This window comes from Pelophylax lessonae (genome assembly GCF_965119305.1).
Source record: "Pelophylax lessonae genome assembly, chromosome: 7".
Classification (NCBI taxonomy): domain Eukaryota; kingdom Metazoa; phylum Chordata; class Amphibia; order Anura; family Ranidae; genus Pelophylax; species Pelophylax lessonae.
In genome coordinates, this window is record NC_138774.1 from 66,943,962 (window position 1) to 66,957,205 (window position 13,244).

Consider the following 13,244-nt stretch of genomic DNA (forward strand, 5'->3'; position numbering starts at 1 on the left):
CCCCAAAAAATGTAAAAATCAAAATTTTTTAACATTTTAGGCCAATTTGTTTTCTGCTACATATTTTGGTAAAAAAAATCGCAATAAGCGTATTTTGTTTGGTTTGAGCAAAAGTTATCGCAGCTACCAACTACGGGAAATTGATGTCATTTGTATTTATTTTTTTTTAACTAGTATTGGCGGCGATCTGGCAGTGATCTGCGATTTTTTCTGGGACTGCGACATTGCGGTTGACAGATCGGACCCTTGACTGACATTTTTTACACTTTTGGGGGTACCAGTGACATTACTACAGTAATCAGTGCTATAAATATGCACTGTTACTGTAAAAATGACACTGGCAGGGAAGGGGTTAACTTTTATTGGTGATCAAGGGGTTAATGTATGCCTGGGGCTTACTAACGTGTGTGGGGGGAGGGGACTAAGTGACACAGGCACAGATCGCAGGTTCAGCTATGCTGAATCCTGCAATCTGACCCTGTCTGTCACTTAGGAGATCCGCCCGCTTTGTTTACACAAGCGGGCGGATCTCCACACTCGATCCCCGATGATCGGGGAAGAGTGGCGGTGATCACCGCCGCTCCTCCCCTGGCCCGACTCCTGCTGTGACTGAAAACAGTGGGAGCGAGCCTCCGGCGGCGCTGTAAGAGAACGTTTGCTGTACAAAGACATGTTCCTGTCAGAAACCGGCCAATGGCCAATGCGCATGCACGAACTTACGCAGCCGCGCACGCACGTTCGTGAGTACACGAACGTGCACTGCGTACGCACGTTCGCGGGTACGCGAACGTACGTTAGACATTGGCGCCAAAGGGACTATTTAAACCCAGCCATTGCACTGCTCTAGTGCTGCTTTGTCTTCAGCCTTGGATACCTGTTACCTGTTTACCTGCATCTTGTTCCTAGTTCCAGACCCGGCTTTTCCTGACGATTCTCTGATCTCCACCTGCACCGACCTTGGCTTGTCCCGTGACCTCTCTTCCTGTCTGCTCCTATGTTACCGACTGGCTCCTGACCCAGCTTGTCTTACCACGCTTCTGTCATTCCCAGATCCGTCCATCCTGCATAGGAAGCTCCTCCTGTTACCCAGGAACCCCTGCTTCCAGCACCTGCTGCCTGCTCAACACCCTGCTCATCGGACTTCTCTGCGAACCTTCACCAGTAGCCATCGTCCGCTCCAAGCAAGTCTCCAGGTGCTCGTGCTACTCTACACTCAGGTGTCTCCTGTCTGCACTATCAGGGGTCCCGAGTCGGAGGCACAAGGGAGACCTTCCTCACAGTGTCAGGCTCATCTCCAGGTACGTGATAGGCGCACGCGCGGCGCCCACATGGGGAGGAGTCCAGCGACGTAGGTCTATGTCGCTGGACGATATCGAGCCATTTTGCCGCAGTACGGTCAACGTGACCGGTCGGCAAGTGGTTAATAAGTGTGCTACCACCATGAGTATGTGCTATAAATAGCCTCCAACATTGCTCCTGTTTCTTCTTGCTCGAGGCGGCCATTTTGCTGAAGCCCAGAGCCTCTGAACAGCAGTAAATCATAAAGTGGAACTAAACCCATCACTGTAATGGTTTCAAAAAACATTTCCATTCCGAGAATGCCGGGATCGCTAATGGTCACATTTGCTTGTCTCCTTAACCAAACTGCCAAACCATCAAATGGCTGGTTTTAATTGATTACATGTGCAACACCCTGGAAACTACAGATTAAACAGAAGCAGCTTCCTAGGCTGTAAAGCAAAGGAGGGTTTAATTCCACTTTAAGACCATCAGCAGATCGGCCTCTACAAATTCAGTAGAGCCCAAAAATAGAGACCAACTGAGCATGTACAGAGCAGGCTGAGACAGTGTATTACTGGATTTTAAACAGTATAGGCACTTATTTTGAATGGTTTAAATACTGTAGCTATACCAGCAAAAGGGGCCGACCTGAAGTGATCTAGCAGGACTTCATTTTCTGACTAAAGTTCCACTTTAACCTCTTGCCGACCACCTCATGTAGGAGTACGGCGGCAGATTGGCTCTCCTGCGCTGGATCACGTATCTAATACGAGTGAGCGCACACCTGCCGCCCCGGCTGTGCTGTGATTAGTCACAGCACAAGCCAATCAGCAGGTCCCAGCCAATGATTGCCGGCTGGGACCTGCTGATCAGCGAAGAGGAAACCAGGACAGAGCTCTGTGAATATAAACAACACAGAGCTCTGTCCTGTCAGCGGGGATGTGCTGGTTTTTGTTTCCCTGCAAACCAGGGAATAATAATCGGCAAATCCCTTTGTAAAAACAGCACACAGTGAATGCACCAAGCATTGGTAGGCACACTTTGATCGCCCCTAGATGTTAACCCCTTCCCAGCCAGTGCCATTAGTATAGTGCTAGTGTATATTAGCAGCACTGATCACTGTATTAGTGTCACTGGTTCCCACAAAGTGTTAGAAGTGTCAGATTGCTCTTGATACTATAGCAATACCACAAAAAGTCGCTGATATGCAAGTATAAAAAAAAAAATGAGTATATATTCCATAGTTTGTAGACACTATACCTTTCACACAAACCAATCAATGAACGCTTATTGGGATTTTTTTCTTTTTTTTTTACCAAAAATATGTAGCAGATACATTTTGGCCTAAATTTATGAATAACATTGATTTTTTTTTATTTTTATCATTGGATATGTTTAATAGCAGAAAGTAAATAATATTGTTTTTTTTTTTTTTTTTTTTTTTTTTTTCAAAATTTTCAGTCTTTTTTTTTGTTTATATAATAATAAAAAAAACAGTGGTGATCAAATACCACTAAAAGAATGCTCTATTTGTGTGAAAGAAATGTGTTAAATTTAATTTGGGTACAACGTTGCATGGCCCCACAATTGTCAGCTAAAGTAACGCAGTGCTAAATATTAAAAAATGGCCTGGTCATAAAGGGGGTAAAACCTTCCGGGAGTCAAGTCGTCTATGACTTGGAAAAACACTGGAGGTCATCTTCCTATCAGGGATGATTGTCAAGGTGGGGAGGCCATCTTTATCTCATAGACGACTGCAAAGACAGAAAGGTCCTCTTCATATCAGAGATGATTGTCAAGGTGGGGAGGTCATCTTTATCTCATAGAGGACTGTAAAGACAGAGAGGTCCTCTTCATATCAGAGGTGATTGTCAAGGTCTTCTTCATATCAGAGATCATTGACAAGGTGGGAAGCCTTTTTGAGTTAGAAATATGGGTTAGAAGCTTAGCGTTGGCTCATAGAGATCACGTAGGGTCTTGCAATAAAGCTTCCACTGTTGGGTACAGGAGAGATGTCGATCTCTTCAGGGTCCGTATTGCATTTGATGTCAAACATTTGTAAAATGTATGTCAGAAACAGGAAAATCTCCATCCTGGCAAGACCCTCCCCCAGGCAGTTTCTCTTACCTGTTGGAAAGAAAAAAAAATGATAAAACCCATTTAACGTGTTAAAGTTTGTATAGCCCAAACTTCCTATTTACGAATAAAACTCCTGACAGTTTTTTTTTTGCTTTCTGCATCTGGTTGGGGAAAAATTCCCTTTAATTCCTGTCCTAGATATACAGCAGGAACTGAGAGAAAATCTCTATAAACTGAGGGTCATTCCCCTTTTAGACCGCAGCCATTGGAACACTTCCCCAAACTTCTTGTTTTGGTAAAAACTGCGAAACAGATTTTTGACAATGGTCACCAAAACAAAACGAGAGGGTCAATCTACCTAATGGGGACACCTGGTAAAGTATTTAACCCTTCCTTACTCTACATACTGTACACCTTTAACCACTTGCTGACCGCCCGCCGCAGATATACTGCGGCAGGCTGGCTCGGCTGCGCGAACCGCCATACCTGTACGACAGTGTGCGGTAGCGCTCTTGGGGGCGCTCGCTGTCAGAGGCGTGCTCACTCCCCCATTATGCAGCGGGGAAGCCGATCCATGGGACTGGCGCCCGCAATTGCTGCCGGGCACCCGCGAACGCTCCCCGTGGAGCGAGAACTACAGTCTGCTGTTGGAAACACAGCAGATGGTTGTTCTCTCTGGAATAAACACAGAGCACCTGTGATCCTCCTATTTAGGAACACAGGTCTCTGTGTTGATTCCACAAGCCCATCCCCCTCACAGTTAGAAAACACCCTCTAGGCATACACTTACTCCTTTGATCGCCCCTGAGTTAACCCCTTCCCTTCCAGTGTCAATATTACAGTTACAGTGCATATTTTTAGCACTGATTACTGTTGTAATGTCACTGATCCCCCCTAAAATGTCAGTTAGGAGTCCGATCTGTCTGCCGCAATGTCGCAGTCCCACTAAAAATCGCTGATCCCTGCCATTACTAGTAAAAAAAATGAATAAAAATGACATAAATCTTTCCCCTAGTTTGCAGACGCAAAAACTTTTGTGCAAACCAATCAAAATAAGCTTATTTTTTTTACCAAAAATATGTAGCAGAATACAAATTGGCCTAAAATGATGAAATAAATTGATTTTTAATTTTTTTTTTTATTGGGAATGTTATATAGCAGAATGTGAAAAATATAGTTTTTTTTTTTTCAGAATTGTCAATCTTTTTTTGTTAACCTTCCTAGCAGTATTCCCGAGTGTGGCTCGGGATTAAATTTCAGTGCCAATAGCGGTAACCCCGAGCCACACTCGGGGTACCGCTAGGAAGACCGCTGGATCCTGGAAGAGAGGGTACTCACCTTGTCCCCGGGATCCAGTGATTTAATCCCGGCGGATCTTCCTCCCGATGCTCTGTGCCCCGACTTCCGTCTCCTGTGACGTGACGCTCGCAGGGGGGTGGAACCGGCGGCAAATTCAAATAGTAAGTCACGCCCCCATGTGACTCTAGCAGCCATGTTGGGTCAGGTAGAGCCTGTTTAAGGCTCTGGCTCCCGGGTTTGGCACGCATTTGCAAGTTGGTAGAGTCGAGACAGGTATCCCACCTGTTAGGGACAGCACTAGCAGAAGAGAAAGGTTCCAGACTAGGAGGGATAGCGTAAGATCACAATGCCTCTGGGCATCATCCTCCTTGGGCACAAGACGGCCAGGCTGCAAATGCTTTCCTATGGTAGGTGTTCTTCAAGACTCACATTATCTCACTGGCAAAGGACATGAGATAGATGAGGTCAGATTCTTTAAACCAGAATATAAAACAGCCTATACATCCTTCACTGGTAACTCAGGAAAGGGGATTGAGATACAGTATGTGCTATTAAAAGTTTCTGAGCAAGGGTTGAAAAACATCAATAGAATGCTGTAAAATAGGAATAATCATCTTTGTACACCGTACCTATAGAGAAGGGTATGAAGGCCTCAATCTTCTTCAGATTTCCCTCATCATCTAGAAAATGTTTTGGATCAAATGCCTGTGGATTCTTGAAGTATTTCTCATCTTTTAGGACAGTGGTTAACATGGGGAACACTGTAGTACCCTAGAGAGTAATACACTACATTTACAATATGACCCATACTTGAAATCAATATCCTACAAAGATAGAGACAGAAACTGTCCAACTCCTTCAGATTATAAAGGTTTTAAAGTGGTGTTAAACCCAAAAGCAAACATGTATTATTTTGCAGCTTACCAGTTCTTAGATGTGATGGCTGCATTCGTTTTCTTTGTTAAAGTGATTGTAAAGTCTGTTTTTTTTTTTTTTTTTTTTTTAATAACAAACATGTTATACTTACCTGCTTTGTGCAGTTGGTTTTGCACAGAGTGGCCCAGATTCTTCTCGGGTCCCTCTTTTGTGCTCTTGGCCCCTCCCTCCTGTTGAGTCCCCCCCACAGCAAGCAGCTTGCTATGGGGGCACCCGAGCCGAGTCACAGCTCCCTGTGTCCATTCAGACACGGAGCCACGACCTGGCCCCGCCCCCTGATTGGCTGACTGACAGAAGCCAATTGCGCCGCGCTGCTGTCTTAGCCAATGAGGAGGGGAGTCCTGGGCAGCAGAGACACTCCTGCAGCATCGCTGGATAAAGATGGGCTCAAGTATTGGGGGGCTGCTGCACACAGAAGGTTTTTTTTTTTATCCTAATGCATTAGGATAAGAAAAACCTTCTGCCTTTACAATCCCTTTAAGCTTTTTTTCTTCTATTGTCATCTGGTGATCTGGCCAGTAAGTCTGTTGTTTTTCAAAAGGACAAGCTCTCTTGCAGATGTATATAAAAAAGTCGTGCTCAGTGATGTAGGACTAAATAAATGTCCAAAAATTATCAAGTGGTGAGAAAGTTCAAAAAAAAAATATTAAACAATCATCAAATAAATGTCCAGATATAGTCCAAATATATATGGTGAATTTGTGTGAAGAAATGGTGTCAATTCAGTCTCCCCCTTGGCAATATGCTTACCAGAGCACAGTATAACAAAGTCCCAGGATCCTAATCAACGATCTTGATGTTGTTGGTAGATATCCGTGATAGACCTCAGATTAAAGGTAAACATCCACAAGAATAAATAAGAAAGCCAAAACCAGGTACAGCAATCAAGGTATTCTTTACTCAAAGGAATTGTGTAATCCACCACCAATTGGTCAGTCCCTTACCAGACTGGATGCATAACATTCATATGTGGACAAATAGCACTCCACCCAGCAATCAGGTATAACGACACCTCCAAGCTTCTTACCAGATGAAAAACTTGTTAAGGTATTGATGTCCTGAGGTGGATAGACACTGAGATCCCCACAGATGGCAAAACAGATATACCGGACTGCAACCTTGGGTAAACCAGGATGTTGGATGGGTGGTAGGTTCGCCTCTGATGCACAGTAAATTGGGCCTCAAATGCTCAGAATATAAAAGAAAAAGGCCGCCATAGTGTAAAAACATACAAGATTTAATAAAATAAAAGTAATACACTCACATGAATTTAAGGCAAAGAAAACGTTTGTATCAGCCGCCGGCCGGATGGCTCTGCACATCCGCACTCGTCGGACGCTACCGGAAATGACGTCAGCACGCCGTGACCTAACGTCGTTTCGTCATAGATGACGTTTTCAAAGGTGCAGATGTATCAGTTACAGAGATGAGATAAACCATTCACCACTAACTGGGTGCTTACAATGATCAATGTTTATTTATTCATGTATAATCTTTATTCTAAAAGGGGGAGAGAAAAAAAAACGATTGCTGTAACTGCTTACAAGGTGTTAGCCGGAGTTTGGCTTCAATTTGTGTTAGTGTTTTCTGCTAGTACATCTAACACTCCCCTCCACCCAGACAGACAATGCTACTTTCCTGAGCTGACCCCTGTGCTACTTTATCCAAAGTGGAAGTACTCTAATATACAGTATCTCACACAAGTGAGTAACCCCCTTCACATTTTTGTAAATATTTTTTTATACCTTTTCATGTGACAACACTGAAGAAATGGCACTTTGCTACAATGTAAAGTAGTGAGTGTACAGCTTGTATAACAGTGTAAATTTGCTGTCCGATCAAAATAACTCAACACACAGCCATTAATGTCTAAAGGTCTAAGGTGAGTACATCCCTAAGTGCAAATGTCCAAATTGGGCCCAAATTGCCAATATTTTGTGAAGCCATCATTATTTTCCAGCACTGCCTTAACCCTCTTGGGCATGGAGTTCAACAGAGCTTCACAGGTTGCCATTGGAGTCCTCTTACACTCCTTCATGACGACATCACTGAGCTCGTGGATGTTAGAGACTTTGCGCTCCTCCACCTTTCCGTTTGAGGATGCCCCACAGATGCTCAATAGGGTTTAGGTCTGGAGATATACTCGGCCAGTCCATCACCTTTACCCTCAGCTTCTTTAGCAAGACAGGGGTCATCTTGGAGGTGTGTTTGGGGTTGTTATCATGTTGGAATACTGCCCTGCAGCCCAGTCTCCAAAGGGAGGGGATCAGTATGTCACAGTACATGTTGACATTCATGGTTCCCGCAATGAACTGTAGCTTCCCAGTGCTGGCAACACTCATACAACCCCAGACCATGACACTCCCACCACCATGCTTGACTGTAGACAAGACACGCTTGTCTTTGTACTCCTCACCTGGTTGCCGCCACACACGCTTGACACCATATGAACCAAATAAGTATATCGTCGTCTCATTAGACCACAGGACATGGTTCCAGTAATCCATGTCCTTAGTCTGCTTGCCTTCAGCAAACTGTTTGCAGGCTTTCTTTTGCATCATCTTTAGAAGAGGCTTCCTTCTGGGACGACAGCCATGCAGACCAATTTGATGCAGTGTACAGTGTATGGTCTGAGCTCTCACCCCTTCAACCTCTGCAGCAATGCTGTCAGCACTCATATGTCTATTTCCCAAAGACAACCTCTGGATATGACGCTGAGCATGTGCATCAACTTCTTTAGTCGACCATGGTGAGGCTTGTTTTGAGTGGAACCTGTCCTGCTAAACAGCTGTATGGTCTTTGCCACTGTGCTGCAGTTATGTTTCAGAGTCTTGGAAATATTCTGGGCCCAATTTGGACAATTTAACTTAGGGGGTGTAATCACTTTTGTTGCCAGTGGTTTAGACATTATTGGCGGTGTCTTGAGTTATTTTGAGGGGACAGCAAATTTACGCTGTTATACAAGCTTTACACTCACTACTTTACATTGTAGCAAAGTGTCATCTCTTTAGTGTTGTCACATGAAAAGATAGAATAAAATATTTACAAAAATGTGAGGGGTGTACTCAGTTATGTGAAATACTGTAAGAGGTGTGTTACTAGCCAGATCACCAGGTAAAAACAGACGGGAAGAAAAGACAAAAAAAAAAAAAAGAAAACTAATGCAACCACCACATATAATGATTGGTAAACTGCAATATACTGTATTACATTTTGGTTTTGGGTTTAATACCATTTTAATGCAGTGCTGGGACAAGTGGTGGGTGCCTGCCCTGGGCACAGTGGTTTACTGGAGACACCTTCTTTCTGTTGCAAGGCTGACAAGAGTAGTGACAGCGGCAGTGATTTTAGCAAGTGATTGCTGGGTGTAGGATCCCCTAAGCTTGCACTTGCACTTAGGGGGTGTAATCACTTTTGCACTTAGGGGGTGTAATCACTTTTGTTGCCAGTCGAGAACAGGAGAGGGGGGCGCAGTTTGGCATCCTCGCCCTGGGCGCTGGATGACCTTGTCACAGCACTACTTTAATGTATTATGGAAAAGGTGAAATTTAAAAGAGAATTCCAGCTGAAAATAAAAAAAGTGCAAAACAATTAGTTTGCAATGTACTGTATATGTGGTAAAGAAAATTAGACTTTATGAGGTAGGATTAATAATAAACTGTCAATCCATATGTTCTTTTTTATCTACATCCTTGAATACAACCTGTTTCATTCAGGTGAAAAATCAAAAAACAGAATGTGAAGACATAAAGGTACCCTCAGGGACAATAGCTTTGTATACAAATATATATTAACAACCAGATAAAAATATAGTATTTAAATCCAGCATGGATCCTAAAATGCTGCATATTTTTTCACGTTTTTCAAATTACATTTTAAGGAAATCTTCTATTCCAAAAAGAGAAATACGCCAAGTGCCAATAACAACCTAGTACATATTCACAGTGTTAGTATGTTACCTAACTGCAAGATAACAGGTCATGACTACTTGCAGAGCATCTTCCCATTTCCCACCCCAGAGCTTAATGGCATATACTGGAGTTTAAAGTACAGATCCTCCTCTTCTTCCCCTGGATGGGTCAGGATTAATAAGCTTGGATGGGCCAAACTGGTGGTTATCAACTGATATCACCAAAAGGTCGCACATAATGTTCCATATATGTAATGCTTGAGAGGACTGCAGACCCAATAGAGGAAATAGGGTTCAGAGAGTATGTACTACACTGCTCAAAAAAAAAAAAAGGAACACTTTTTAATCAGAGTATAGCATCAAGTTAAGTAAACTCCTGGGATATTGGTAAGAGAAGTAGCAGGGGGGTTGTTAATTAGTTTCAGCTGCTTTGGAGTTAATGAAATAAACAACTAGATGGGCAACAATGAGACAACCTTTAAAACAGGAATGGTTTTACAGGTGGAGGCCACTGACAATTTTTGTCACTACTAATCTTTTCTGACTGTTTTTCACTAGTTTTGCATTTGACTAGGGTCAGTGTCACTACTGGTAGCATAAGGCGATACCTGGACCCTATAGAGGTTGCACAGGCAGTCCAACTCCTCCATGACGGCACATCAATACGAGCCATTGCCAGAAGGTTTGCTGTGTCTCCCAGTGCAGTCTCAAGAGCATGGAGGAGATTCTGGGAGACAAGCAGTTATTCTAGGAGTAGTGGACAGGGCCGTAGAAGGTCCTTAACCCATCAGCAGGACTTGTATCTGCTCCTTTGTGCAAGGAGGAACAGGATGAGCACTGCCAGAGCCTTACAAAATGACATCCAGCAGGCCACTGGTGTGAATGTCTCTGACCAATCAGAAACAGACTTTATGAGGTTGGCCTGAGGGCCCGACATCCTCTAGTGGGCCCTGTGCTCACTGCTCGACACCGTGGAGCTTAAATGGCATTTACCATTGAACACCAGAATTGGCAGGTCTGCCACTGGCGCCCTGTGCTTTTCACAGATAAAAGCAGGTTCACCCTGAACACATGTGACAGACATGAAAGGGTCTGGAGAAACTGTGGAGAATGTTATGCTGCCTGGTTTGTTGGTGGGTCAGTGATGGTCTGGGAAGGCATATACATGAAGTGATGCCCAGACCTCTACAGGCTAGACAATGGCACCCTGACTGACATTAGGTATCGGGATAAAATCCTTGAACCCATTGTCAGATCCTACGCTGATGCAGTGGGTCCTGGGTTCCTCCTGGTGCACGACATTGCCCGGCCTCATCTAGTGAGGGTATGCAGCCAATCCCCAGAGGATCAAGGAATTAATTCCATTGAATGGTCCCCACGCTCGCATGACCTAAATCCAATAGAACACCTCTGGGACAATATGTTTCGGTCCATCGGTCACTGCCAGGTTGCACCTCAGTCTGGGGCTCACTGATGCCCTGGTCCAGACCTAAGAGGAAGTACCCTAGGACACCATCCTTCATCTCATAAGGAGCATGCCGCGACATTGTTAGTCATGTATACAAGCACATGGGGGCAATACAAAAGTACCATTTTGAGTTGCTGCAATGAAATTTCAGCAAAATTAACTAGCCTGCTGCATGATTTTTTTTACTTTGATTTTCAGAGTGTCTTTGAATTCAGCCCACTGTAGTTTGATCATTTTAATTTCCATCAAACAATGTGGCATCCTTTTGTTCCTAACACATTACCTAGTCCATATCAGTATAGATATTCCAGCATGATATTTTCCCCCACTGAGCTTTGATGTGTTTTCAAAGTGTTCCTTTAATTTTTTTGAGCGTTGTACATTTTCATCTGGGTATATGCTGCAAAAGACAATATGAAACTTCAAACATGTTACACGAGGTAAGTATAGATCAATGCTATTACCCTAATCAATGTTCCCACTACAAACTGCTGAGGTCTGGAGGCCAAACATTGTATACCAAAGGGCCACACTTGGGCCACAGGTTGGGCACCAGGGGGCCAAACTATGGACTGTTTCTTGGCTTTATTCTGCTCTGCCACGGTGCATAATATTGTTGGGGTAAGCTATCATAAATTCATGTTACATGTTAGTTGATAAACAGATATTTGTGAGCAGTTATTTATCATTAGCCTGTGTAAATGTATGGTGTTTTATGGCCAGGGTCAATATTGTGACTTTCCTATTGCTATCTACATCTACTGAGACCCATGACCTTCCAGTTCTGCCTCCAGACACTTCACTTTGTCTTGAACCTGAAAGTCTATGTGCCAGATAAATCCAAAAAAGGTTGCCCATCATTAGTATATGGGGACTTCATAGCTTTCTGGGGTGAATTCTTAACTATCTTGTGTTGGGGTGATCCTGTTCTTCCCCCCTGTGTCTGCTCAGGGTATAGCCTTGTCTCAGTAGGGGCTGTTGCATTTTTTACAGACAAACTTCCATCCTAAAAGAAGTGGTGCTCTCCACAAAATGTGTCGAAGTGGTAAGACAATCTGCCGGTAGTCATTACCTACTTGCACTATCTTGCATTTAAATAATATACTAAAACACTGTGAATATGTATTAGGTTGTTGTTGGCAATATGCGTATCTCCCTTTTGGGAATGGATATGTAAGGGATACCAAATGCAGGCATCAAGCAGTAGGGATGACGAGTTTAGTGTAGCTGTGCTTAGGAAACTGGAATCAGACTGAGTATGGTTAGAATGAAGTTTATTAATGCACACAACACCAATCCAATACCTAAAGACCATAAGCAAACAAAAGTGAGAAATAAATGTGACAGTGAAGTAAAACCAAATCAACAACTTAACAATATATACTACTGTATAAACCAATGAAGGGGAGCTGACATAAACAGGGCATAAACAGGGAAATTGTGGGGTTCGGGGATACCCAAGACCAACCTCCCAAGTGGTCAATGGGGGGAAGAAAACAACAAAAAAGGGGAAATGATGAGAGGGAAATATGTGTGGGACTTTCAGGGTACCATATTCAACAATAGACAATAGTAAAATCTACAACTTTTATTTCAGAAAACATAATATTAAAATTACATGACAATCTTGTTTTTCGGGGTGAACGGGCGCACCCCCAGACCACCAGTCTGATGAAGACGGTGCTACGGATATGGACTCGGGTACGGGCGGTATACAAAAAACCTCTCTATATATATCTCCTCACACTCCGTTGTGGGGTAATCCTAATTTATCACACCTGCAACAACTTCCTGATCCCCAGCTATGGGCCGCTAAAGGGATTGTGACCATGAAACATGTTATTAAAGATGGAAGACTCCCAGGGTTTGAGGTCTTCCAACTCATACATTCACTGCCTAGTACTATGGAATTTCGTTACTGGCAGCTTAGCCATGCTATGCGGGCTCAGTTCCAGGGCTTGGTTGTCCTGGAATCGGACCCCTTGGAGAAAATGTTAACTTTCAAGGTTATAGGTAAAACCCTTTCTTCTATATATCTCCTGCTTTCAACGGACTATAGTCAGTCTCTTGAGAAATTTTATCATAAATGGAAGGGGGATATCCCAGATTTGACTGTTGAGGACTGGGAGGACTCGGTTAATAGTTACATTCCCTCAATGACAGCGGCCAGGGATAGATTTACACAACTTAAATTCTTACATAGAGCATATTATACACCTCAACGCCTTGCTAGGATATACCCTATGAATGACCCTTCTTGCACCCGATGTG

At 43.5% G+C, this 13,244-nt stretch overlaps 1 protein-coding gene across 1 annotated transcript in view; it reads right to left on the minus strand.

Moving 5' to 3' along the window:
- Positions 1-3,195: 3,195 nt before the first annotated feature.
- LOC309559485 (cytochrome P450 2C23-like) overlaps positions 3,196-13,244 on the minus strand; it is a 101,150-nt gene continuing 91,101 nt past the window's right edge. Inside the window, exons 8-9 of the mRNA XM_082262759.1 lie at positions 5,289-5,430; positions 3,196-3,408 (exon numbers count right to left, since the gene is read on the minus strand). Of these exons, the coding sequence (XP_082118885.1) occupies positions 3,227-3,408; positions 5,289-5,430 (324 nt within the window). The 3' untranslated portion in view covers positions 3,196-3,226. The remainder of the gene's footprint in view (positions 3,409-5,288; positions 5,431-13,244) is intronic.